Source organism: Harmonia axyridis, chromosome 4 (genome assembly GCF_914767665.1).
Source record: "Harmonia axyridis chromosome 4, icHarAxyr1.1, whole genome shotgun sequence".
Classification (NCBI taxonomy): domain Eukaryota; kingdom Metazoa; phylum Arthropoda; class Insecta; order Coleoptera; family Coccinellidae; genus Harmonia; species Harmonia axyridis.
The window spans coordinates 4,988,633-5,014,420 of record NC_059504.1 but is presented as its reverse complement, the minus strand read 5'-3'; the positions used below and the strand labels follow the sequence as shown (position 1 = coordinate 5,014,420).

At 37.5% G+C, this 25,788-nt stretch overlaps 1 protein-coding gene across 5 annotated transcripts in view; it reads right to left on the bottom strand.

The window, feature by feature from the left end:
- The window catches only part of LOC123678746 (probable G-protein coupled receptor 158), a 101,296-nt gene that overhangs the window by 12,508 nt on the left and 63,000 nt on the right, over positions 1 to 25,788 (bottom strand). For all 5 annotated transcript variants that reach the window (XM_045615919.1, XM_045615918.1, XM_045615915.1 and 2 more), the window contains exons 7-8: positions 24,964 to 25,383; positions 6,138 to 6,380 (exon numbers count right to left, since the gene is read on the bottom strand). In XM_045615919.1, the coding sequence (XP_045471875.1) occupies positions 6,138 to 6,380; positions 24,964 to 25,383 (663 nt within the window). The remainder of the gene's footprint in view (positions 1 to 6,137; positions 6,381 to 24,963; positions 25,384 to 25,788) is intronic.

Genomic DNA, 25,788 nt, shown 5'->3' with positions numbered 1-25,788 from the left:
GCAGTCGATACTGTTAACGAAACCGCAAACATCCTGAAGAGCCTTGGCCCTCAACTCGTGAGTCTCCAGTTCCCATATGAGTGGATCTCAGGCCAATCAACCCCGGAAATTTGCACACCATTGTTCAGCTTTTTCTACCTCCGTTTCTTAGAACCTGCAAATCGTCTGCTGACTTATGCTTGCGGTACAAAAGATATTTCCAATGACAGTGTCCTGTCAGCAGTCTCACCAAAACTCGAAGCACAGCTCGTGGCAGCTTCAAGAGCTTCCTGGTAAAGGTCAGTGAAAGAACCACAAATTTCTTTGCCTGAGCAAGACCAGGAGAGTTCTTTCAGAGGGTTGCCTTATATTGGTCTCAGGCTCATGACCAACAGGTGTTAACCTGATGCTCTTTTTCAATTTCTTTGACTTTTTCATTTCCTTCAATATCACAATATCGGTACCCATAGTAGAATTACTTTATTGCCTCTGGCCAGTTGCTTTATACTATTACGACCCTCCATATCAGCAGAGACCCCTAGCTATATGATCCTAAGGACCTCAGCTTAACCTAGTTGTCCATAGGGATATGAATATGAGCCCCTTTGAGGTTTCTTTTAAAACACTATCGTGGTTGCTATGTTTAGACAACTAGTGGGTTTGTGAAATGGAGGGTTCAATTTACAAGTCTTCAGTTAGATAAATAATATGATATATGTACTGGATTTGGAAAATAGAATGCAAAACCCAGTCCAACTCTGAAAAATTCTAGTCAATTTTATTTTTTCAATTACTATTATTCCGCGAAGAAGAAGAAATAATCTATGAAGTTATTGATAAGTGAGTTGAGAGTAATATACCAAATAACCTGTCCAGTACATTGTTGAAGAAAAGTGATGAGAAAATTGGATCCCAATAGATCACGTCTTGAACATTTGACACAATAATTCAATTAGTACCACAAATGACCTAAATCGAAAGTTCACAATGTAACAGTACATTCAAATTGTAAAGGTATTCACGAAGTCACGAATCTGTGTGTGAATTATGGTTCTTTGAACGTATCTGGGATCTTTATTGAAGCGTGTTATGAGATTCAAATTTACATATCGTCGCATGTCTATTATTATCATTCCTCTTTTCTTCGGAGTCTTCGAAGTTTGGTGATATCATTTTGATCGTGTATAAAACGAGGAATTACTTTAGTATAATTGAATGTAAATGACATTTGGCAATAATGAATTGTAATCCATTTGAATCAACCAGATTCATCTGAGACATTTCAAGGAAACTATAAAATTTGTTGAAAGAAATCAGCTGCTGCACCATAATATTTTTCTGGTACCAATTCTGATTCAACTGCCTTGTCTGATTCCTTACCAATATAGTTCTTGAACTTTATATGATTCTGATAATTTGATCAGCTTGAAACTTTGCACATAATTTGAACTTGTTTTTCCGAAACCAAAATAGTTATTTTATTAATGATATTCATTTTGAATTTTTTATGGCTATGGTGGTTTCATCAATATTAAACGTAGTTTGGAATTGTCACTCTACAGAGTGTTCTATGGTAGTACAAATGAAATTATAGTAATAGATTCCTTGGTTAATTTTAGGCATGAAAAGTCCTATCAAGTATCGTACAGTTAGCGAATTTTAATTTTTGGAAGGTTCAAATATGTGTATAAGGACTATTTGCCTTTAATTAGTACAGTAGAAATATGGGTTGCTCAATTTAAACGTGGTTGTATAAGCCTTGAAGATATTCCACGTCAAGGACGTCCAGAAGCTGCAATAGCACCAGAAATCATTGAAAAAATAGAGGATATCGTATTGGAAAATCGTCGAGTGAATGAAAAAGATTTTGTAGAAGCCTAAGGCATCTTATTGGGAAGTGTTAGCAATACTCTGACTGAATTAATGGGTTGCAGAAAGCTGTGGGCAAAATGAGTTCCGCATTCGCTATCAATGAAAAAAACACATTCGAATGCGACTTTCTCAGCAACATTTAGAGCGTTTTCGAAAGGATAAGGTGGATTTCATGCGTCGATCAATCACTATGGGTCTATCATCATGATCCTGAATCAAAGAGTGGTGTGTGCTTGGTTCTTTGGTTCAAGAACGAGTTCGTGTCCAAAAATCGGCCAAGAAGGTGTTAGCTTCTGTTTTTTGAGATGCCAAAGGAATTTCGTTTGTGGATTACTTGAAGAATGGTAAAAAAATTAATTTTGAATATAATTCTATTCTTTTAGATCAGATGAAGGAAGAAATTCGTGAGAAAAAACCCGATTTGCAGAAGAAAAAACATTTTTTCAGCAGGACAATGCACCGTTTCACAAGAGTATTTTGTCAATGGCTAAAATCCATAAATTAAAGTTCAAATTGTTAGAGCATTCACCGTATTCACCAGATTTGGCCCCTAGTGACTTCCATCTGTTTCCAAACCTAAAAAAGTCATGCGTGGAAAGCGTTTTTCATCAAATGATGAGGTCATAACAGCTGTAGAAGCGTATTCAGCAACCCTTCCAGATTCTCACTTCAGGGATGGAAATCATGAATTGGAATCTCGTTGGAACAAGTGTATTGATGTTTAGGGAGACAACACTTAATAATTAAGAGTATTTAAAACCATAAAATTGTTAATTAGGAAAGAAATGGAAGACACACTTGTTTTTATATAATTATATTCTAAGACAGACTATCAATTTCGGCACTAGGCCATCATCAGGTGAGCTAAAAAGAAGAAATAAACAATAAAATTACGAATTAGAGGATAACATAACATGTACAATTTCACAAATGTTTCTTGATGGCCTAGTGCCGAAATCGATACTCTGCTTAGAATATAAATATATAAAAACAAGTGTGTCTTCCATTTCTTTCCTAATTAAAAATTCATCAGACATGGAGTTTTTCGGTCAGAAAACCATAAAATTGTATTTTTCTCATCAAACCGCCAAATTTATTGAACAACCTTGTATCTACTGCCTGTTTTTGTATAATCTATATGCGAGACCGAACACGAGTCTAAGATCTTTTTTGCACCTCCATCAAATGAACGCTGAAGTTGCTACAACCGTTGCTGCTTCTATGTTTGAGTCTATAAAAACAGAGATGGAGCCATGATACGCATTGTTTTCGGTGTCATTAATCATAGGGTACAGGAATCTTCGGCCGAGTATCCGCTAGCCTTACCTTTCTCATTCATTTTGTGCCGTTTCAACGGCCGAAATCGATAAATTAAGAAGTTGATTAATGAAGCTTTCTCCAGCCTCGCGCGATGATTCTGCACATTCTGTATTGAATTTTTATCTCTACGCGCTACTACGCCTTTGATTCGATTCGGCTTTTTCGAAACGTACAGTGCATCCCATTTTGGGTGAGACAGCCAGGTTTCTCGCTTGTTATTTAAGATAAAGCCCTGTGGTTTTCACGTTCCTGTCCTACTTTTTCGTGAAACTCAAGTTGGTCTAATCAGATTCTGCATAACTGTTTCCGTTCAAAAGATACAGGGTGATTTTGGAAATTGATACTTTTCGGACACCTCCTTTATCTCCGTAGTTAGTAGAAATAATGCTGAGGTAAAAACTACATCTGAATCAGAATTCTGCGTAGAATCCAGTGGCGTACTCAAATTTTTTTTTCGGGGTATGGTTTTGAAGATTCAACACAAACCTATATTTTTTTTAATGGAACACCCTGTATATTATTACTTCGTTCGATTCGTAATTTTTTTTCCTTCAAAATGATGTATGATACTATGTAGGTAGGACGTTCAGAAATATAAAAAAACACTAAAACATCAAATAATGATGGTTTTTTTGTTAATGGGTCATGAATTTCCCAAGTTTCAATAAGTGGATTATTACTTTTGATTTTTAAAAAGTAGTAGGTTATTGATGATACAAACATTCTTGTTGTTATTATGGCTACTATGCATTTGGCAGCATTGTTTTATCAAGCAAGATTGGGAAGAAAAAACCAATCTGATCTAGCTGTCATCGCAATGAATTATTATTATTATTATTGATTTTTTTTTTATATGAGAAATCCATTGCCCATTAACAAAAAAACCATCATTATTTGATGTTTTAGTGTGTTTTTATATTTCTGAACATCCTACCTACATAGTATCATACATCATTTTGAAGGAAAAAAATTACGAATCCAATGAAGTAATAATATACAGGGTGTTCCATTAAAAAAAATATAGGTTTGTGTTGAATCTTCAAAACCATACCCCGAAAAAAAAAATTGAGTACGCCACTGGATTCTACGCAGAATTCTGATTCAGACGTAGTTTTCAGCTCAGCATTATTTCTAATAATTTCGGAGATAAAGGAGGGGTCCGAAAAGTATCAATTTCCAAAATCACCCTGTATCTTTTGAACGGAAACAGTTATGCAGAATCTGATTAGACCAACTTGAGTTTCACGAAAAAGTAGGACAGGAACGTGAAAACCGCAAGGCTCTATCTTAAATAACAAGCCAGAAACCTGGTTGTCTCACCCAAAATGGGATGCACTGTATAGCCGAAACTGGGTTAGTTGGAGTTTCAGCCGCGGGGTAATAAATCTTGGAAAATTTCTTCAACTGAATTTCCACCGGTTCACGTCAACCACGCTACTAGCTTCAGTATTCGACCCGAAAAGCTAATAGCTCATAAAATATTTTACGAGCGGGCGTTAAAGTGCACTTTAGCGCCCGTGTTTGAGTAAGAGTAGGATACCGGACTTAAACTTTTGTATTTGTTGAAAAAATATCTTGGTGTTCCTTTTAAGGATGTTATATGAGTTTTCTTTAATGGAATTGGCCCCAGAGATGTCAGTTTTAGTTTTCATAATTTTCGTTGAGATTAATATTATTCAATTTTCAAATCAAAAATGAATAATGCTAATCTTAGGAGACTATCTGGGAAATCAATTCTTACGTAATTTTTTGCAGATGCAGCTGTATGGATTAATTACGGTATATTTAACAAAATGAAAAGTCTTGCTTACTATTCGTTAGGCCAGAGACGTCGGTAAGTTACTTTACAGACACCCAAATTAACACTTCACTCAATAAGACTCGGGCTTTACCAGTATATAAACATTTTTCTCAAAAATTCGACTTTATTCGTCAAAAAAGTCGCCTTCAAGAGTGACGTCTACATGTATATTGCTTGAATTGATATCAAGGTGTTTGATATTACTTGAGCTTGATATGCACGCGTCGCACGGCATATATATCTGCAATCTCGTGCGCGCTTAGACTGAATAAGGGGATTTCTCGAGCGCCGAAAGTTTAAAACATTCGCCTGTGTGACTTTATTAGTAGTTTTCTCACATTTCTATTGAATCTATTGGCAGATTTTGGTAGTTTCAGAAATATCTTTTCAAACTTGGCCAAAATGGCCAAGGATTTTTTATCAACGCCAGCAACTTCAGCTCCTGTTGAAAGACAATTTTCCAGAGCTGCTCTTACAGTTACAAAAATCCGCAATAGGTTAGGCGACAAATCTATAAGATGCCTCATGTGTCTTAGATCCTGGATGGAAAATTATGAAATTAAACAAAGTCTGGAGGTTCCTCAATATTATGATTATTAATTTTTTATTTTGTTATGATTTTGAGTCATTTAATTTATGTTTCATTTTAAATAGTTGATTCTTTCAGGTTATACAATAAGTTTAATGAATGAAAGTGTTTCTTGTAAGATTCCTTCTCATTCCATCATTTTTTTTTAATGATGTGACACTACACAATAAAACTGCTAAAAATCAAGTAGCTTGATATGATTCGAAAACTTGATAAATAAATACTTGACTTGAGATTGAAAAACTACAACTTCATGCTCAAGCCAAGTAGCTTGAAAATCAAGTCAAGTATGTTATTCTTCACGAGCTCGATTTTCAAGTTAAGTAGTTGGTTAAGTCAAGCTACTTTGCTCGATGAATTCGTAGCTTCTTCCGATCGACTTGGAGGCAATAATAAGATCAAACAAAAAAACACTATTATCATCACGAACGTTAAGAACTATCGAATTGAAACAATAAATAATTAGTATAAGATCCTTACCTTAGTACAGAATAATGTCTTTAGTCAATTCTTGACAGATAAATATTTTCACTAAACCGTGTGATCAACCAGCGAAATTATAGAAACATAACTCACTTTGAAAGCATCCACTCTGCATGAATATTCCTGAGCCAGTGTCCTGACTTGTTTTTGTTGGTACCAGAACTTCGGAAGGAAAACAAGTAACAAAGTAATTGTGGTAGAAATTTGAGTCCGCACACAACATACAATCATGATGTAGTCGGGATGTAGACCTGGCAGTATTGAGACTCGGCTTATGTAAAAAATTGTGCTTACTGCTAATTCTAAGCTGATGGCTGCACATAAGAAGTTTCTTTCCTGGAACGAAGTAATAATTTCTATTAATTCACAACTGATACAAACTTGTATTTATGCAAGATGAAAGGTTGGAAAGGGGTTATACAATGGGGAAAATTTAATTTACGAATAGTTCAAGTATGTTATTCAATGGTTGTGATAGTAATGATAGATTGAAAATGATAGGGAGATGAAATTATTTCAGGGAAGAACTTTGTCATAAGATTTGTGAATTATCGATGTAAAGCGTCATCTATTGCCTCATTTTATATTCTAAACTAGTTGGTTATACGTGTTACCTAGTCTTTTAATGTAATAATGGGTTTTTATGATATAAGAGTAATGTATCCTCTATTGTCAAGAAATTTGATCTTTTAACTCAGATTACTGAGGATTAATGTGAGAGTGTCTTATAAACCTGATGCTTCAAAACAATTATATTTGGATCCTCTTTTCTTCTTCTTTTTGTGTTTTCTACAATGTATCTCATTCTAGGGATGTCCAGCTTGGTTTGGTGGCCTTCCTGAGAGTCTTGCGGAGTTAGGCTTTTCTGTATCTGCTATTTTAGCAAGTCGGTTGTCGGATATCCTATCTACGTGGTCTCCTCATTGTCTTCGTCTTGTTCTGGCCTATCTTACCATATTTTGTAGATGTTTCTAATTTCCTAATTTCTCTTATGATCGTCTGAAGTATATCCTGTTATATTCTCAGTATTCGTATCTCTGTGGGTCTTAGTTGTCTCGTTGTTTTTTTGCTCTGGTTCCAATGGCATATGTCATGATTGGCCAAACATACGTTGTGTGAATTCACACCTTGCCAGATGTGTTAAAGTGTTTCTTCCTCCTTTTTAAATCAGGTAGGTATTTTGAAATCAGAGTGGCTTTTGTTGTTCGAATCTGCACCTCTTCTTTTAGATTTCAGCTGCTTGTTTATTTGGAGGCCGGGTATGTGGATGACATGTGCTAATTTGCTAACTCTCAGTTCCCTGGATATAGAGAGGCATTGGGCTTTTTGGGTGGAGATGAACAAGTAGTCATCTTTATTGTGGATTGTATTCTCTTTTTTCCATAAGGTTTAAGCTATCTCCTTGTCGTATTCCTGTCGATATTGGTATTTCTTTCGTCAGCTTCGAGTCCATCTCGAAGAGTGTTGAGTTGTTAGTATTTAGTTGGCTAATAAGTCTTATGATGTTTGGGTTTACTTCTAGTTGTTTTGGTAGTTCTACTTAGTAGTCTATGTCAGTTAGTCGTACCCTTTCTATAGCTTGGATGAGGTTAACGAAGCACACAGGTCTTTTTTGGTGATCTGTCTTAATGTAAATAACGCATCTATTGTCCATATGCTTCTTCTGAAGTCTTGCTATCACATGAATGTTCCTCTTGATGCTATTTCGTCTGATATTATTTTTATGAGAAGCTTCGATATAAAGCTTTGAATCCTATCTAGAAAATTATCGTAAGTAATTGCACAAGTGCATCAAAATTACCGATAATTTTGCATGACAGCGTGTTGTCATAAAAACTGCATGAGTTCATTTTCATTTTTGGAGAAAGAGCCCTCCACCTTCGGTGTCGGGCTCTTTCTCCAAAAATGAAAATGACCGTATGCAGTTTTTCAGAGAAAACACGCTGGAATGCGAAATTATCCGGTCATTTTGATGCACGAGTGTAATTCGGGGGAATATTTCATGAATAAACTGTTAATCACTTGTCAAACTGATGTAGAATGGAATTGCCATAGATTCGAACTGTGTAAGATGCATAGAAACTATGCATCTATGAACAGAACAATTATCACAGTTCTGTTTCGCTTCCTACAAGGCAATTATCGCTGTAATTTTCGATAATTCTTCTCCATATACATTGAATTTATGACAGAAGGGAAATATTCCATATTATAGAGTGTCTTAAGACACTCAAGGAATGTGGATTCCAGCTCATTTATTGAGGAAGTATTGCTGATTTGCAGTTCGATAGGAATTTTATGTACAGTAGATGAGTCCATTACATCACATATTGATTGAAAATCAGATGAAAAGTACACAAAAGATTCTTTCTCATTCTGAGCAAACAAGTCTCATTCGGAGAGAAGTTGTTGAGCACTATGATTGCACAACGCATAACACATCTCTATCATCAATCATAAAATACATCTGCAATTCTAAACGACCAAGGACGACGTGTTATGCGGTGAATTTATTTCAGAAGCGATACGTCCAACAGCTGAAATAAAGACGGATTCATTCAAAATCGATCTAAATTATTCAACAGGAATCCACAGGATATATCAGTGCCAGATGGGTCCTTGTCGAATACGACCGAATAGGAAGTTATGGACGACAAGGATGAACACCGCTTTCTAGTATTTTCGCAGTGATAAAGTTCAATGAAAAAGCTGAAGTATTATCTCGACTCGCTGTTGAATAGGTTATAATAGAGTTTGGGAGTCATTTTTTACTCCATTCAGAAATGGAGTGAAGGGACTGAACAATTTTAAACTAAATGCAAAATGCCGTTTCGACTAATTCATCAGAATCATGGTGAATTCAAGAAGATATTAGCAAATAAATATCCAATATTTCTGTGATTGGAGTTCCCATAATGTTGAGATTTTACGCGTCAATGCAGAAGAATTATTTCGAGCCGTGTGAAGAATTTCGTCTTCATAGCGTTCTCATAAATATAAAAATGCAAGCAGAATATATCGAGAAATATTACCAAGTAATTCCATTACAAGAGATTCAAGTTAGGATTTTACGCGTCAATACAGAGTTATTGACGCGTAAATGCAGTCAATACAGAGGTATTGACGCGTAAATGCAGTCAATACAGAGGTATTGACGCGCAAATGCAGTCAATACAGAGGTATTGACGCGTAAATGCAGTCAATACAGAGGTATTGACGCGTAAAATCTCAACATTATCGGACTTATGATCACAGAAATATTGGATATTTATTTAACAATATCTTCCTGAATTCTATGTATTGTTGTCATGGACGAAAACCAAACTGAGAACAATAAACTTCTCATCGTTTTCATCTCTTCTGTGCTTCTACAATATACCCAGGTGTGCCATTTTGAATGTTCCAGCACATTAATATGAAGTATGAAAATCTACGGGATAATTCATCCAACTTACTCTTGTTTGAACCCAGTTAGTAGAAAATTGCCGGAGTAGGTCTGAAATATATTAGTTGTTTGAATTTCCCCCCACAGTTTGAACCAACAGAACAAGGGATTAATTGCAGTAAACGATGAGAGGTGTAGCTGTTCCAACGGTGTTTGTTCTGTGGAAAATGTTTTTCAAAGCTGGCGACATTTTAATTACACGTCAAGGCATGAAATACACATGTAACAAAAAGCACTGCACGGGTTATAATTTGATACGCTCAGCTCACTGCGCTTTCATTGTATTACAGGAGGACAATTTTCATCTTGTGATTTTATTCTGCGAACTATTTAAATCATTGTTTTTATATTTGAAACAATTCTTTGACCTTCGATTAATATTTTGATATTGAATATTGAAAGAAGTGACATGCAGAGATTATTTTTGACTTTTTGTATCCATTGGGAAGAGGCTGATTGGGAAAGAGTGCTCTTCACAGATGAGTCTAGATTCTGCCTCTACCATTGTGATCGACATTCCCTTGTATACAGACGTCCACATGAAAGATATGCTCAGTGCACTCTTTCCCCATCAGCCTCTTCCCAATGGATATGCTCTCTCGCAAAATCCAAACGCGCCCTTCGATGGGCTGGGGTAAGAGCTGGGCCTCTTGCCGCGACACGAGGCCTTAAATCATATTCTCTGAGGCGATTTCTTATTGTCTGAGTGCTAATTTGCACCCCATGAGTTTGCTCAAGCTGATTTTGAAGGAGGCGAGTGGTTGCAAACCGTTGTCTCAACGAAGAAACTCTCAAGTAACGTTCTTGAATGGCAGTTGTTACCCGTGGTTTACCCTGTCCTGGTCTTCGGACATTCATACCTGTCTCCCTGAATAGCTGCAACATTCTGGACACACTTGTATGGGAAACTCCAAACCTTTCTGCAATTCTTGTGTATGTCCACCCTTCTTCTCGCAAAACTACCGTTTGGGCACATTCCTCTTGGGTCAAATTGCGTGTTTCGCGTTGCATAGCGATCGAGTGTAGAAAATCAAACGAAAGAAAAACTATTGATCACTAGAATTGATCGAGAACAACTGATTTCAGAATGGAGCCAATACATTCAAAACAAAACCTGATAATCTCATCTTTTTTTATTCCTGCTGGGAAAAAACATCTGTATTGAAGAAAAACGTTGAAAGTGGATAACATATGCATGCATAATTCTGATAAAAATAATTATCATTGAGAACACCTTCAGTTGCAGAATGAATTTGAGATTTCCATAATGTGCGTTAATTCTTTTGCGCAGTGTATTTCATTCTGCCTTATTGATGCTTCAACAATTATACAAGCAGTGTATTTTATTCAATTGAATTGAATAACGATCTAGTAAAATTGTGGATTTGAAAATATATCACAAGCCGACAACGTAATCTAACCATGTTGGGGACATGTAAAATTGCTTATACCTCCCGTATCTATGTTTATTACTCTATGGACTTTACTGAACCTATATCAATTCCGAAGTAGGTACCAACATAAAATGTTAATTCATCTCTCGCGCGTCCGCAGATGAGTCAGATTTTCACGATCATAATAAATACAGAGAAATTTCCATCTCGTCGTAAATAACACGTTGCACATAATGCCTGTAAACGTCACGCCCTCGAAAACTAATTAACTCTCAAGGCTGCCATATAATAAGGACCTGAATTTTGCAGCAATTATAAATCCCCGAGCAGTAAGGATCCCTCTGGTAGGGAAGGTACTTAGCAAATTGCGGCATCCCTGAAATTGAAATGGCAGTCGTTCGAAGAACTTGGCAGAGAGCGCCTCGTTCGAAAACTGTTTCCATTTAACTTCGAAATTTCACTTCTGGTATCATTGGCTGCACAAATACGTCGCTGCTTGATCTCTGTTCGAAATGACAATCGCGAAGAATGAGAAAAATGAACTGTATAGATTATACGTATTCGATTACCTAAATTGATTCCTATCCTTTGCTGGTTTCTTCAATTAACTAAAGGCATATGAATTAAGAAAATGCAAAAAGAAAGAAAAAGAAGTACGATTTCCAAGTGTGTAATATCATACGATATGAATTATCTATCTGGTTAATGTATCATCAAAAATGCCATCAACATAACCATTGTCAAACAGAAGATTTCCACGCTATTTCATAGGAATCATAATCGAAAGTAAACCGAGGAGAATGCATGTCATCAAGGGAGAGTAGCGATATACCGGTTTCACCCTTATTAGGGATCATCAGTACCGCATAACCGCATTTTTTTCTTTTTCTTTCTTTTTGTATTTTATTCATTTATTGCCATGTTCAGATGTTAGCCAATTTTATATTATTTGGAATATGAATTGTTTAAGAACTTTTTTGAACGAATTGCCTTGAGGGAACCTAATGAATCGAAGCCATTCTCTTCATTGCATCGTGACGAGTGATGAAAAATAAATCTATTACAACAACCCAAAGAAAAGAAAAGAAAGTCATGGGGCTGCCTAGTCATTCTTTTACATCGTCGTCTCAGCCGAATAATCAAACTGTCATACTTAATTCATTAACACCCAGTAGCTTCGTGCTATACTATAGCAGCATATCGAATACCAAAAAAAAATGTTCTAATAATTTGTGGGGTTTACGCACAGTTTATTAAAAAGACCATCCTTTTCGCTATCTTTCAGTTTTTATTTAACCTTGATATCTTGATTTATTTTGAAAATACACGAATTCAAATCAAATTAAGCCTAGAATTTTATAAACACTTCAAGCTCTATTTAGGAATGGGCCGGTGTATAAAGACCAGCATAAACCGAATTATTATGTATTGAAAACGGAATTCTAAACGCCCATACATAAAACTTTCAAGAAATATAAATATTGATTGCAACAACAAGTAGAACTTGAAATTTATCATGACGACTGGATTATTTCGAATGAAAGCTCAATCATATGCAACATTTCTGCCGAGAAAAAATATCAAACGCCTTCTTGGTGTTGAATTTTTCATGCCTCAGAGTAAACTATCCCTCTCTAATATCATTATTCATTGATGCTCCCATTAAATTAGTTAGAGCATATGAAAATTAAATTTTGAGGGCTCTCATTTTATCTCCAGTTTAAAGCCATAATTAATTATGTGTCGAGGTACTCATTCGCTATAATCGATAATCGAATTACGTTTCAGCACATGAAGTGTTCGCTCTCTCGGTTTGTGATGATATTACACATTCTATTATAACATTTGCCATCCAATTTCAGTGGAATGAGCCGAACTAGGCTAAACTATATAATCCATATAGTTTCTGAAAGAGGTTTACCTGATGGCAGACAGGTGCTCGTAGTTTTGTTGATCTCATTCAAATTTTAGAATTTTATTTTTGAAATATTCTCTTTGATTTTCATCTGATTCTGGTGATGCTATGGCAGCTTTGAAGCTGTAGCCTACTAACGATCGCTTGTAATTGTTTTAGTCGGTTTCAACAACTCATAATACTTACACTACGCCGAGCTGGTCCTACCAAATACTGAGCATGACCTTGGAACCGCGAATATTCGGTTTGGCCGTCGATGTGGAAGCATGTCCGGGATATCCCTATGATTTTCTGCGCTTGAAATTAGCGTAATGAACTCATTTTTCGTCTCTGGTTACAATGCGATGCAGAAATCCTTTCCGTCTTTGCCTTGCAAGCAGCTGTTTACAAGCAAACAAACGCTGTTCAATATCTCTCGGCTTCAACTCGTACGGCACCCACTTTCCTTGTTTCTGAATCATTCCTATGATTTCAAGCGTTTTGGAATGACTTGCTGCATCACTCCCAATGATCCTGCCAATTTTTGTTGCGTTCGACACGAGTCTTGATCAAGTAATAGGTCCAATTCTGCATCGTTGAAAACCTTCTCTCTTCCAACGCCATGCTGGTCTTCGACGTCAAAATCACCGTCTTGAAGAGTTGAAACCACTCTCGGTACGTTCTTTCACTAATAGCGGCTTCATCATAGTCATTTGAGAGCATTCGATGATCCTCAGCCGCAGATTTCTGCAATCTTCTTCGTCATATTGAAGTAGAAAATTAAAACCTCCCGCAAATGACGAGAATTTGGCTAGTAAACTGACAAGTTTAATCAAGAATAACTTTATGATGCAGACACTAATCGACTAATATTTCGATGGCGTTATGTTTACAAATACTCAAGTTAATTGTATGACATATACGCTCTATTTATTTCGACTACCACTTACCGCTACAGCCATCTATTGCAAAACGGCGGAAGCAAAGTTAAACAACTAATATCTATTTGTTTGTTGTTGAACAAACTCAATCTCAATCAATACATCCATTCGTCATATTTACTCAGAATCTATCCATCATTGACATAAATATCGATTGCCCGATATCCGGTTTTACATTAACTAGTTTGCAACTTGCTTATTGAGACGTGCTTTAGCTGTGAGGGAATGTTTGTCAATGAAAATACAGTCTCTAATGTCTCTTATGGATTTTTGTTTATTATTTATAACCTAGCATCATTCATTGCTAGGATCGGCAACTTTAATATAGAGGGAATTTCTTAGGGGTTGCTTGTCGAAAATAACGATAAAATTCAAATTTTATTGCCACCAACTATTAGATTGTAGGTTCAGCAGTTGAACACTACGATAAGAAATATTATCATTTCTTTGTATAAAGAAATATTATTATTTCTTTGTATAAAGAAATACTATTATTTCTTTGTATGAGGTCACGTTTCTGAAACCTACGAAATTGCCAACGGATGCTGGTATTGCTCTACCATTGAAAAAATGCTATTAAGTAACTAGAAAAAGGTTCCGAAGTTCTTATTGTTTCATTACTGAAATATATGCTTTTAATTGTGCTTCAAATACGCCCTAGTCTGAAGCCACTTCTACTTTCTGATCTGTCTGAATTTTTTTTAGTTCTATTGGATAAATAATAGAAATTGTTTTAGCTATAATTACCTTTGAAAACTTAAAAAAGCCTAATTTCAACCAAAAAGCAATGATAATATACCGATTTTTGATGACGAAATCTACCGATCGCAATCAAGTTGGAGTGGCTAACCTCCCCAAAAACAAAATCCTGGCCGCGCCATTGTTCTGACCCCCCGTATATGAATATCCCATACACATTTCCCCTCCAGATCGTCAAGAAACTTTCTACATCTGACCAGCTGAAATATTCCCAGAATATTCCCGAACTTTTCAGCAAGCCTATAACCCAAAAGGGCGCGAGTAGTAATATATGGCAACCCACTCAGAACTGAAGAACTTTCAGTCAACACGATCCCATAGCTAGGCTAAAACGTGAAACTTTCAGGACAGGAAACAGTTTATTTGTACGGTCGGACAACATGGCAACTCCTCCCTCTTCGCTGGACAATAAAACCGCCTTAATTGCCATTGAACAAGAACAAATTGTGGCTGACACAGGAAGAGTGATAAACCGCCCTTAACCGCCCTTGACCGCACGGCCCTGGCAACAGGCAACAGCATCTCGTAATGAACAACACGTCGGACAACAAAACGTTGTTGTATTGCGTTATCTGACCGCTCGTCCTAGCTACTATAGTTGCCCATCCTCAGATTGCCGTCTGTAGTACGTGGATAATTTATGAGGTAACAATGAAAGTGGACCGTTGGTGTCTTGTTGCAACGTGTTCCCATTGTGCGTTGGTTGCCTGTCAGCGCCTGCTGATTTGGGAGCTTTGATTGTTGGCGACTGTATCTATCTGCCTGGCCGAATATGTGGGCGTAAGTGTATTTTGGAAGGTTTCGTTGTGGCTGTTGCGTTTTCGCTTTTCACTGTTATGGCAGGTTGGGCGAATTTAGAAATTGAGTGCAGAGTGGGTTGTGGAAAGTAGCGTGGTTTTAATGATTTCCTAGTTAAACAGGGTGTTTGGTTAGGTCCATTCGAGTTTGAGTGGAAGATACCTAAATGTATGCATTCAGCATCAATGCAAATTGTTCTTTATAAGTAAAATATGGATGTGTTTGAGATTTAATTATCTGAAATAGAGTATTATTTTATCTACTCTGTCTACTCATTATCCGTCAAATTATTCGACTCCATTCGTTTTTTCTCTAGTCGAATACACCCCTCGTTGATATATAAAGTACCCTTCAGTTCATTTTCTCCTCGAATTTCTCCTGCATCGATGAACTGCGTTGTCCATCGAGCTAGGCAGTAGGTATGTGGCGACAAAAAGCAATTAGACATAATGCTTGTGTCTTGCCGAAATTGTCGTAACAAGAGAATATCTTTCCCCTTCCCTAATTAGTGTGCAGGCATACAACTCAGAGAATAAGAAAAGGAAGAAGAAATTCAAGGTAGGTATACAATATGATTTTTCCTACAACTGCTATGAAAAGTAGCGTATTCTTGATATCTTACACAATTTCAAAACTATGTATTGCTCATACTGTGGGAAATATTATTTCTCACGGCACTTTGCCCACACCTAGCTTGGTAGACCAATGAAATTGGGCTTTTGAGTCGTTTCTATGGAAACGCAATAAATTAGCATATACTGTCAACGAAGGCCATTTTGATTTGGATCAAGTCCATTACTTGAATTATTGAAATTTGTGCAGTTGTAGGAAAAGTATAGTGTGCAACATGTGGAGAAAGTCCTTTTCTCGCTCGTGTGTTTGCGGCACTCGCCTTTCTGGCTCGTGCCACAAACTTCCACACTCGCGAGAAAAGTTGGACTCTCCCCACTTGTTGCACAATATACTATTATGTTTGTAGGTATAAAACTAGGAAAAGGAGAGTTCAGTAGAGGAAGTTACGAGGTGATGACCAGTTGAGTGAGTAGAATGTTCAAGGTTGTTTCCAAGTGCTGTACCACAATAAAGTTCTCGTCTGTCATCCATCAGTGTTTTAATAATTCCTACGACAAAGCGATACTCTAAAAGTACATTAGTAGCGCATCATTCAATTGGGTTCATACATTTCAAAAGAGTCCTTCCAAAGTCTTCTATATTCATTTTGTATGTTTAGAGACTTTTTCACACTTTGACTACAAAGAATTTTTCCTCCTATAGATTTCCCAAAAATTTCCAGAAAAATTATACACCTTCGTTACTTATTTTTATACATGCCCGAGAGATGGTGTTTTGAGAATCTCGTCACTCTCTACTTCGGCACTGATGGAGATATAATCCAACCCCACCTAGTTAGAGTCACTATACTCCAATATGGAGAAGAAAGGATACCTCTGTGTGCCAAACTGAAGATGTCATTGTAATCCTCAGGAAGAGGGCGCACCATCAAAATTGGCTCGAGAACACCTAGTCAAAGTGGAGATCCTAACTTGGGGCGGAGACCTGCGTTCACGATGCAAGATGCTTCACTAAGCCTTGCTTTTCCATTTTCACAACTCGCTTGCGCTCTCTATATCTCTCTTCACGAATACTTTTCTGGGGTTCCGTCGGTACTGGCAGGGGAGGATGTAGTAACTCTGTGCATTTCCGAGAGATGGCGGATCTCGTGATGTAACACCAAAATCCCCAGAGAGAGGGCGTAAAATCGAATTTTCCCCGAGATCGTCTCGCCCAAATGTTATTAATCTTCATGATTAAAAAACACCCGATGAAGATGACGAAAAATCAACGACAGGGGACCAATCAGGCCGCAGGTACAGGTACAGCACACGACTAACGTTAATTGGTAATCAAACTGGTGGTTTCGTCTGAAAATTTGAACACGTACAGTCCGCCGGGACGGCAGAGCGCGGAGAAAATGTGATTTTCTCCGGAGATTAGGGGTGATTATTGTTATTACGAGCGATTCACTTCCGGGCGTGTCGCCGGAAACCGGAGTTATTTCGGAGTTAATGAACTTAACTAGATTTCCCGCGTTTCGAATTAATTCGGATTATCTTTCTCTCCCGGATGATTGTGTGTGTTCTTACCGAACGCATACGTCGTCGGAACGATGTCGGTATGGAAAAGATTCCTGCCCGAATGTAGTCGAGCTTATTATTATTATTCTTATTTGAACTGGGGTCGTTTTGGTTCGGTAAGCCTTCCGGTAACTGCGACCATGCAGATCTTTTCTTCACTACCCTACTCATTCATAGAAACCCAGGGAGGTCGTCAACGACGTTAATAAAATTGACAACCTCCTTAGGGGCCTTGGCCGTTACCTCTCTGGTATCCAGAACCGGCTTACCCATGTGAATGGTTCTTAGTCCAGCCAGCTCCGGACACTTGCATATCAAGTGTTCGGCTGTTTCTGATTCCGATCCACAGAGCCTGCAAATCTCGTCTGCTGACTTTCCCATACGGTACAAATGATGTTTGTAACGACAGTGCCCCGTCAGCAGTCCTACCATCACCCAAAGCTCGGCTCGCGACAGCTTCAGGAGCTTTTTGGCGTAGTTCGGTGAAATCTTCAGGAATTTCTTTGCCTGAACAAGTCTAGGAGTGTTAGTTCAGTGGATCGTCCTGCTGTTCAACTCCAATAGCTGGACCGCAGCTTTATATTGGTCTTTTCCTATACCACAGAAAGGCTCAGGTTCAGCAGGTCTCAACCTTGATGCACTTTTTGCAAGTTCATCAGCTCTTTCATTTCGTTGAACCCCACAGTGCCCTGGTACCCATAGTAGAGTCACCTTATTTCCCCCGGCCAGTTGCTCCATGGTGTTACGTCACTCCCAAGTCAGCAAAGACCCCTGACAACACGATTCCAGGGATCTCAGCGTGGTTTGGCTGTCCGTGGTGATGTAGATATGCGCCCCCTTGAGGTTCATTTTGAGACACTCCTGGACGCATACATAAACAGTCATTATCTCGGTCTGTAAAATCGAGGGCTCACTTCACAGGGCTTTAGAGATCCTCAGTTTAGGTCCATATATCCCAATGCCGGTGCCCTTCTCTGTTTTTGATCCATCTGTGAACCATATGGATGACTTTTTGTCCAGACGATTCACGAGACTTATTGCACTAGGAATGTCATTTATAACCGTTTCAAAGTGCTTTTCAAAATCGTAGGTGGTTAGTATAATATCCGATGGTTTGAATCTAATTGATTCAGTATCCTTAAATGCCCAACCCACTTTCCAGGAAGGAGCTTTCCATTAAGGGAAATTCTTATTGCTTCGAGCAGACTACATTTCCTACATGTAGGTGTAAGGGAGGCAAGTCTAGTATGACCTCCAGCGCTGCCGTGGGAGCTGTGCGCATAGCTCCTGTGACATCAATACACGCCAGCCTTTGCAGTTTCTGCAACCTGATGCGTGTGGTGACCTCCTCGGTTTTGGTCCACCATGCTAGAGATGCATAGGTGACAATAGGGCGTACTACCGCTGTATATAACCACAGTACCATTTTCGGTTTCACTCCCAATGTCTTTCCAAACAGTCTTTTGCATGCTCACATAGCCGCCGTGGCTCTGGAAAGAGTCTCATCTATATATTTCCCCCAGTTCAGTTTACTGTCCAGGATAACACCAAGATATTTGCACTCACTAGAGAAGTACAGAGTCTGACCATTTAAGACCAGAGCTCTGAGGTCGAGATTACTTCTTCTAGTGAACGGAATTATTTTCTTCCCCGCACCAATTTTCAATAATTCTGAGAGCAAGTTGCATTCGGCTACTTAGTGGGCCCCCATGCTTGCCTCTAACAATCACCACTATGTCGTCGGCGTAAGCCTGGACGTTAAAGACGGAGTTATTTCGGAGTTAATGAACTTACCTAGATTTCCCGCGTTTCGAATTAATTCGGATTATCTTTCGCGCCCGGATGATTGTGTGTGTTCTTACCGAACGCATACGTCGTCGGAACGATGTCGGTATGGAAAAGATTCCTGCCCGAATGTAGTCGAGCTTAATCACTGAGACGTAAGAGGGTGGTATGTTCGCGAATTCCTATTCAACACGAATATCGGATCTCGGAGCTTTCCTTTTGAGCGTTGGCGAATTAGAGTTATTAAGTAAGTATTTCTAAGCGGGATTTTGAATGCCTCTTGCCGAGGATGAACGGGGATTTGACGTATTTTGAAAAGACTACTTTGGAAGATCGTTTTCCGAGGTAGGTTTGGAAAGCTTACTAACGGGATGAAAAGAGGGCTTAGTCTTCGAATTCGCTCTCGACATGCATTTTACACAGTTTGTAACATCTGGTTCTACGTCTGTCGGTCTGTGTATCCTCGAATTATCCTATACTGGACTGGTTTATAAGTGTAGTTGAATCTGGAATTTTCGAGAAAAAAATGATAATATTCCCGAGGGTGCAACTTCTCCTGGACGTAAGTTACGCCGTTAGAACCTGCGTATGTTCTAGATTGGAACTTGATATTTGAAAAGAGTTTTTAAGGGGTCTGAGATGAATAATTCAAGAGATATAACGATTTTTGAGGGGAAATTCATTTTTTCCCAAATTTCGAGTTCAAATTCCTTCAAAACCGTGAGCTCTACAAGGAAAGTAACCTAACCTAACCTAACCCTTAGAAAATTGAAAACAAAATAAAATTTCCTTCTTGGGAATATTGTATCATTTTATTGATGTAGGATCCAATTATTGTTCCCTGTAAATAATTGCGATGGTCAACCGGATGCTTGGAGACCTATTAGTTTCTTTTAGTGTCGAGGGCATGATAGTTTCGATTGATTTACAGGGAACGAATTGTTATTGTACATAATGTAAAAAAGGTGTGTTATTCTTCGAGGTGTCGAAGATATGTCAAGAGTTGTAAATCTTGAAGAGATTTATTGGGGGGTTGATAAGGTTCGAAGACAACACGGTCGTACCAGATGTGTTACATCTGTTTATCAGGTTCTAGTCCTTCTAGAATATTCGATTTCCAGGAATCCGCGAAGATCTTTGTGGGCGGTACGGCAAAGCTCTTATTGGACTAGGGGATGGTACTTTCAGCTAAGGGTGTGGCCAAGACGAGAAGAAGGGAGGTCGATATTCGAGACAGGGTAGTTCCAATAGGCAGAGACACAGTTCAAATTAAGCCGAAGACAGGTACAGTTTAACTTAAGTCGAAGACGAGTCAAGTTCGGGCGGTCAACTTAAGACGAAAAGACGTTTCGCGGACTAGATTAAGACGAGTCGCGAACATGTTAAAGACGAGACGACCGAAAACTTGAAGTACGATGAAGACGTGATAATCCAAGACGTTTCGAGTAATCAACAAACGAGTTGAAGACGAAATTCAGTACCGTAGTGAGAAACTTGTAATTAAGACGTAATTAAGATCTTCTCAATACTGAGTTTGTACTGTATAATTGTGGCTTTGAATATAGATGTAAATAATTCAAAAAAGTTTAATTATTACAAATCCAACAAAGTCACGGAGAAAAAGACGAAAGGCCAGGTAATCGAATCATACCTCTAGACGATCGATTAACCAAGCCTACATTGATTGATTCTACTACGTAGTTCACGAAAATTCTTGCAGTTGGGCGATCAGTACATTATTTTAAAAATTGTAGGTAAAAATCCGAAATTTTCAAAAAAAAACTCGATAATATTCCCGAGGCTGCAATTTTTCCTGGACGAATGCTACGCCCTCAAAATCACAGTATGTTCCCGATCCACAAATAACTTCGATGATCTGACAAATGTTTGTATCATTCCCAATCTACATAAGTGAAATCTTCCTCTTCGAATCACGTGTTACCATGACAGAGGCCCTTAAGACCTCGAGCGGAGACGAATTCAAAATCGGACAGGTTCTATCTCGTGAATACACGAGCCTTCTCTATCCTCAAAAATGATATCATAAGACATCACACGATAAAAGCATACCAGTGTTAAGAATATATTGACAACGGAGATGATACGCTCTTTTCAGTCCCCTATGCTGATCTCGATCGGAGCATATACATGCGATAGGTGGATTTATGGAGATGAATAAATGAAATTTATTTTGAATTTCAGACCGTACTATATCCATCCTCTTCGGTAATACGATCCGAGATGGAGATTGTTGGTGAGAGAGGTAGAGAGACGTTGCGTATGCTTGTGCCTTGAGAGGAGTAAGGGTGGGATTACACCTTGTTTATTTCTTTATCCGACTGTGGGTCTTATCAGATTACTTTGAGGTGGCTGAAGTATCTCTGAGCGATTTTGCAGTTGGATGAAAATGTTAGTTCATTAAGGCCAAAAAATAAATTGAAAATTCGATAATATAATTATAGGTAGCGTCTTTCTGATATACTGAGATACTTTGCAATAAAGTGAATCCTTAGGACGTGTGGTGTGTTCAAGCAACTCAATTGAGTTATGAAGTAAAGAACAGAGTGATGAGATTTTTTCAATAACGAGTGGAATATACTGAAGTATTTCACGAAGAGATAGGTAAAATATCTGAAATTCGAAAGTATCGGACGTCGATTTGTCATATATACACATCTGAAAACTATGAACTTGACAGGCAAATCGGAGTCAAGAGTCTAGTTTGATGTTATCGATAATCTGAACTCGATCAAAACTCCTGATGTATTTATTTGACCAGAGCTTGAAATAGGAAGAAGTTATACCATAAGTGGCTCAATTTTTGCTATGAGTCTGATGTCGATTTATTTCATAATGAAACTGAGTTGCTTGAGCAATAACTTCGTTGAGTTGTGAAATCAAGGACATATTTAACAGATAAATTCAATCAGAGGTGGAATTTCATTAGACTATTTCATAAACAAACTGAAGAATGAAAAACCTGAAGTTTAGTAGAATTATCTACAATGTTTTGACATAAAACTGTATCATACACAACTCTGAAAATAGCAAACTTGAAAGGCTAAACAAAGTTGTGAGTCAAGATTGGACTACCGATAATTCAAACTTGACAAGAACTTCTGATTGGTTTTTAACAAGAGCTTGAAATAGTCACAAGAAATAGAAGTGATTTAATTCATCTCACGAGATTGAATTTCATTTCAAAACTATTATATCTTATGGTGAAATCCTTTGTCACTAATCCTTCTTAGGGTGCTTTCCGAATTGGACTTTCTAGATAGAATTGATATGAGAGTACAAAATCGTTTCGAAGTATGAATCACTTGAAAGCCACAGCCGTTAAATGGTGAAAAATTCCTCAAAAGATATTTTTTAATATTCTCTTCTAAAAAGACAACTTATTATAATGAGATATCTGATAATAATATTTGCAGTATCATTTATGTAGTTGAAACGAAAAACTTCGTTTGGTTTTGACTAGAAAACTGCTAGATGAAAAATCGAAATATGATATCTGATCTCAACCATCTGTTTCAGTTGTCCCCAACTCACAGCAGGCAATAAGCTGTTTGGGAAATTTTGTCTCCGGGAAATTACCCATGCAACACTCGTTTTCCTCCGATAAGTTTCCAATTAAGCTATAAACAAAGGAGGAAACTTTTCCAATTTGTTTCTCCTTTATCATCTTCATGGGCGGTAAAAAAGTTCAACAGTTATATGAATCATCGTTGTACGTGATTCGGAACATTCGATATCGTAGCTTTTACTTTAATTTTTATTCTTGTTATCAACTAGTTTTCGAACTACATTATTCAATTGTAAAAAGTGAGTATGTATAATATGGGTTTTTGTCATTTCAATTTCTGAGAATTATGTGTTATGTTTTATGGTTAAGTTATGCGTGTTTGAACGAATGAGGATTCAAATTGAAGGAGTTGAGATGAGCTTATTCGAATAACTTTAGAATTTTTATTTTTCAAAATAGGCAAATATTCATTAATGAGTATTCAACTTAGTTTTAAAAGCCATAATGAAGAAACTGATGTTTTTCTGACAGAGTTTCTGCATCGCATTCAAAATATAACCAGTTTTCTCAACAAGGGATTCAAACCCTGCACGAAAAATGGGAGAAAATAGTGGCCAGCGATGGACAACACTTTGAATCATAAATGTATAACCAGTTTTTTACAATAAAGCCTCGAATTTCGGAAAAAACGGCGAAAGCAAAGTTGTACGCTTATATGCAATTTGAAAACGTGAAGTTGAACATACATTTTAGTCAATCGATACTTTGTGGGTATTCAATTTTTTTATGAACGTTGTTCCGGTCATTGTCCTTGTTTACCTCAAAATCACAATGTATACTCACGTGAAATTGCGTTCTGGCGTTCCTAGCGGCGTAACTGATATGAATCCCGAATATCAATTTTCTGAATTACAACTGTGGCGACAAAAAGCAATTATACATAATGTTTGTGTCTAGCCAAATTTGACGTCACGATAATAAAATAAACATAATACACAATATAAATGTACCTGCATTAGTGTAACAATTGTCTTTCGTTGGGTACTCGTGGTTATCATGATACAATTGCGCAGGCATACAACTTAGAGAATAAGAAAAGGAAGAAGAAATTCAAAGGAGAGTTCAAGGGAGTAAGTTATGAGGGGATGACCAGTTGAGTTGGAAGAGTGTCTAAGGATGTTTCCAAATGCTTTATCACAATAAAGTTCTCGTCTGTCGTCCATCAATGTTCCAACAACTGCATTTTTCTGAATTCCCACTTCCTAATCGTAATTTCAATTCCATTTTTCTGAAATTAAATCAACTATTTTCGAATCCCATTTTTATTTTCTGAATTATACTTTCCAATTCTGAAATACAAGTTCCCTTTACTGAAATTGAACTTCGATTCTCTGAGCTACAATGGAAAAGGTATAGTTGTTGGACATTCAGTTTTTGTAAATCTTCATTCTGTGGGTATTCAATTCAATGTGTAGAATGCTGTCAATATTTAATTCTTTTTTATGTGGTGTTGATATTTTCAATGTTCAACTCCATAAATTGGAAAAAATTTCAAAATTAAAATTGCCCTTTGTTTTTTCAGTAAGCTGATCATTCTCAGATCATGTTATGTTTAATTTTTAGTTATAGTTTATAGCATAACTTAAATTTTGTTTTCACTATTTCAATATCATGTATAATATATTAATTGTCGAACTGTGAACGCTGTATTGGGTTTTAACTGTTTGTGTTTCTATTTGTCTTAAATGAAGGGCCAGAACTTCTTCTGGATGCAAGCTACGCCCTTGAAACCTTAGTATGTTTTAGATCGTAACTTGATGTTTGAAAAGCGTTTCATTTGAGGTGTATGCGACGAATAATTCAGGAGGTTTTTGGAAGGAAATTCAATTTTTTCCAAAATTTCGAGTTAAAATTTCCTCAAAACCGTGAGCTCTACGAAGAATTGATTAACGTTGCCAGAATTGACGATCTCTGATTAGCCGAATTTCGATCTCACCTGAAAAATTTTTTGTCGAAAACCCTTAGAAAATTGAAAAAAAATAAAAGTTCCTTCATGGAAATATTGTATCATCTTATTGATTAATTCGAGTATGAAGATCACGAAAATGCTGGCAGTTAGGCGATCAGTACATTATTCCAGAAATCATAGGTAAAAATCTGAAATTTTCAAAGAAAAAATATGATAATATATATTGTTCCGGTCATTGTCCGTGTTTACCCCAAAACCACAAAGCAAACTCACGTGAAATTGCGTCCTTGCGTTCCTTGTTGCGTAACTGATATGAATCCCGAATATCAATATTATGAGCTCTCCCGTCTCGGTTACAAAATCCCACAGGAGAGGTTTGCAGGTCTGGTATCTGGATCCGTCCACCACTACGGTTTCCTCCACCAGCAAATCGTAATTCTCCTGTCTGAAGTTGAGCATGAAGGCGGTGAAGGCGGCCATGTATGCGAACACGGAGAACGTCATGATCAGCAGGTATTTGAGGAGATCGGTGTCTTTGACCACCCATCTGTGGGCCTTCCTTGTGCGAAATTCGATCAGGTGGTGGTAGAGCTTGAGGATTATGGCACCGTAGCAGATGATGAAGCCCATCTCGCGTGCCCAGGGCTCCAGGAAGCACTGGATCGGGGAGAACTCGAAGAACTTTACTAGTATCTGGAAGGGAAAATCAGATTAGGCATCGACTTTTGATAGTTAATTGTTTAATCTACTGAAAAATTTCGAAGGTGCTCATTCCATTATCAACTCCCTTTGGTAACTTAGGTACTCCCTCTGGAGTCACAGAGTTGTATAGGGTTTTTTTTTTTCGAGGTATATAACTTTGAGTTCGCATTTATATTCAAGATGGCGACCGATTTAATAGCTGTCGAGTGATTTATTCTCAGTTTGGTTTGGCAATTCATCATGAATAGACTCACGCCTGAACAACGCTTGCAAATAGTGCAATTTCATTTCTAAAATATCGGTTCTGTGCGGAATACGTATCGCGCACTACGTCCATTTTATTTTGTTTAGCGATGAAGCGCACTTCTGGTTGAATGGCTACGTCAACAAACAAAA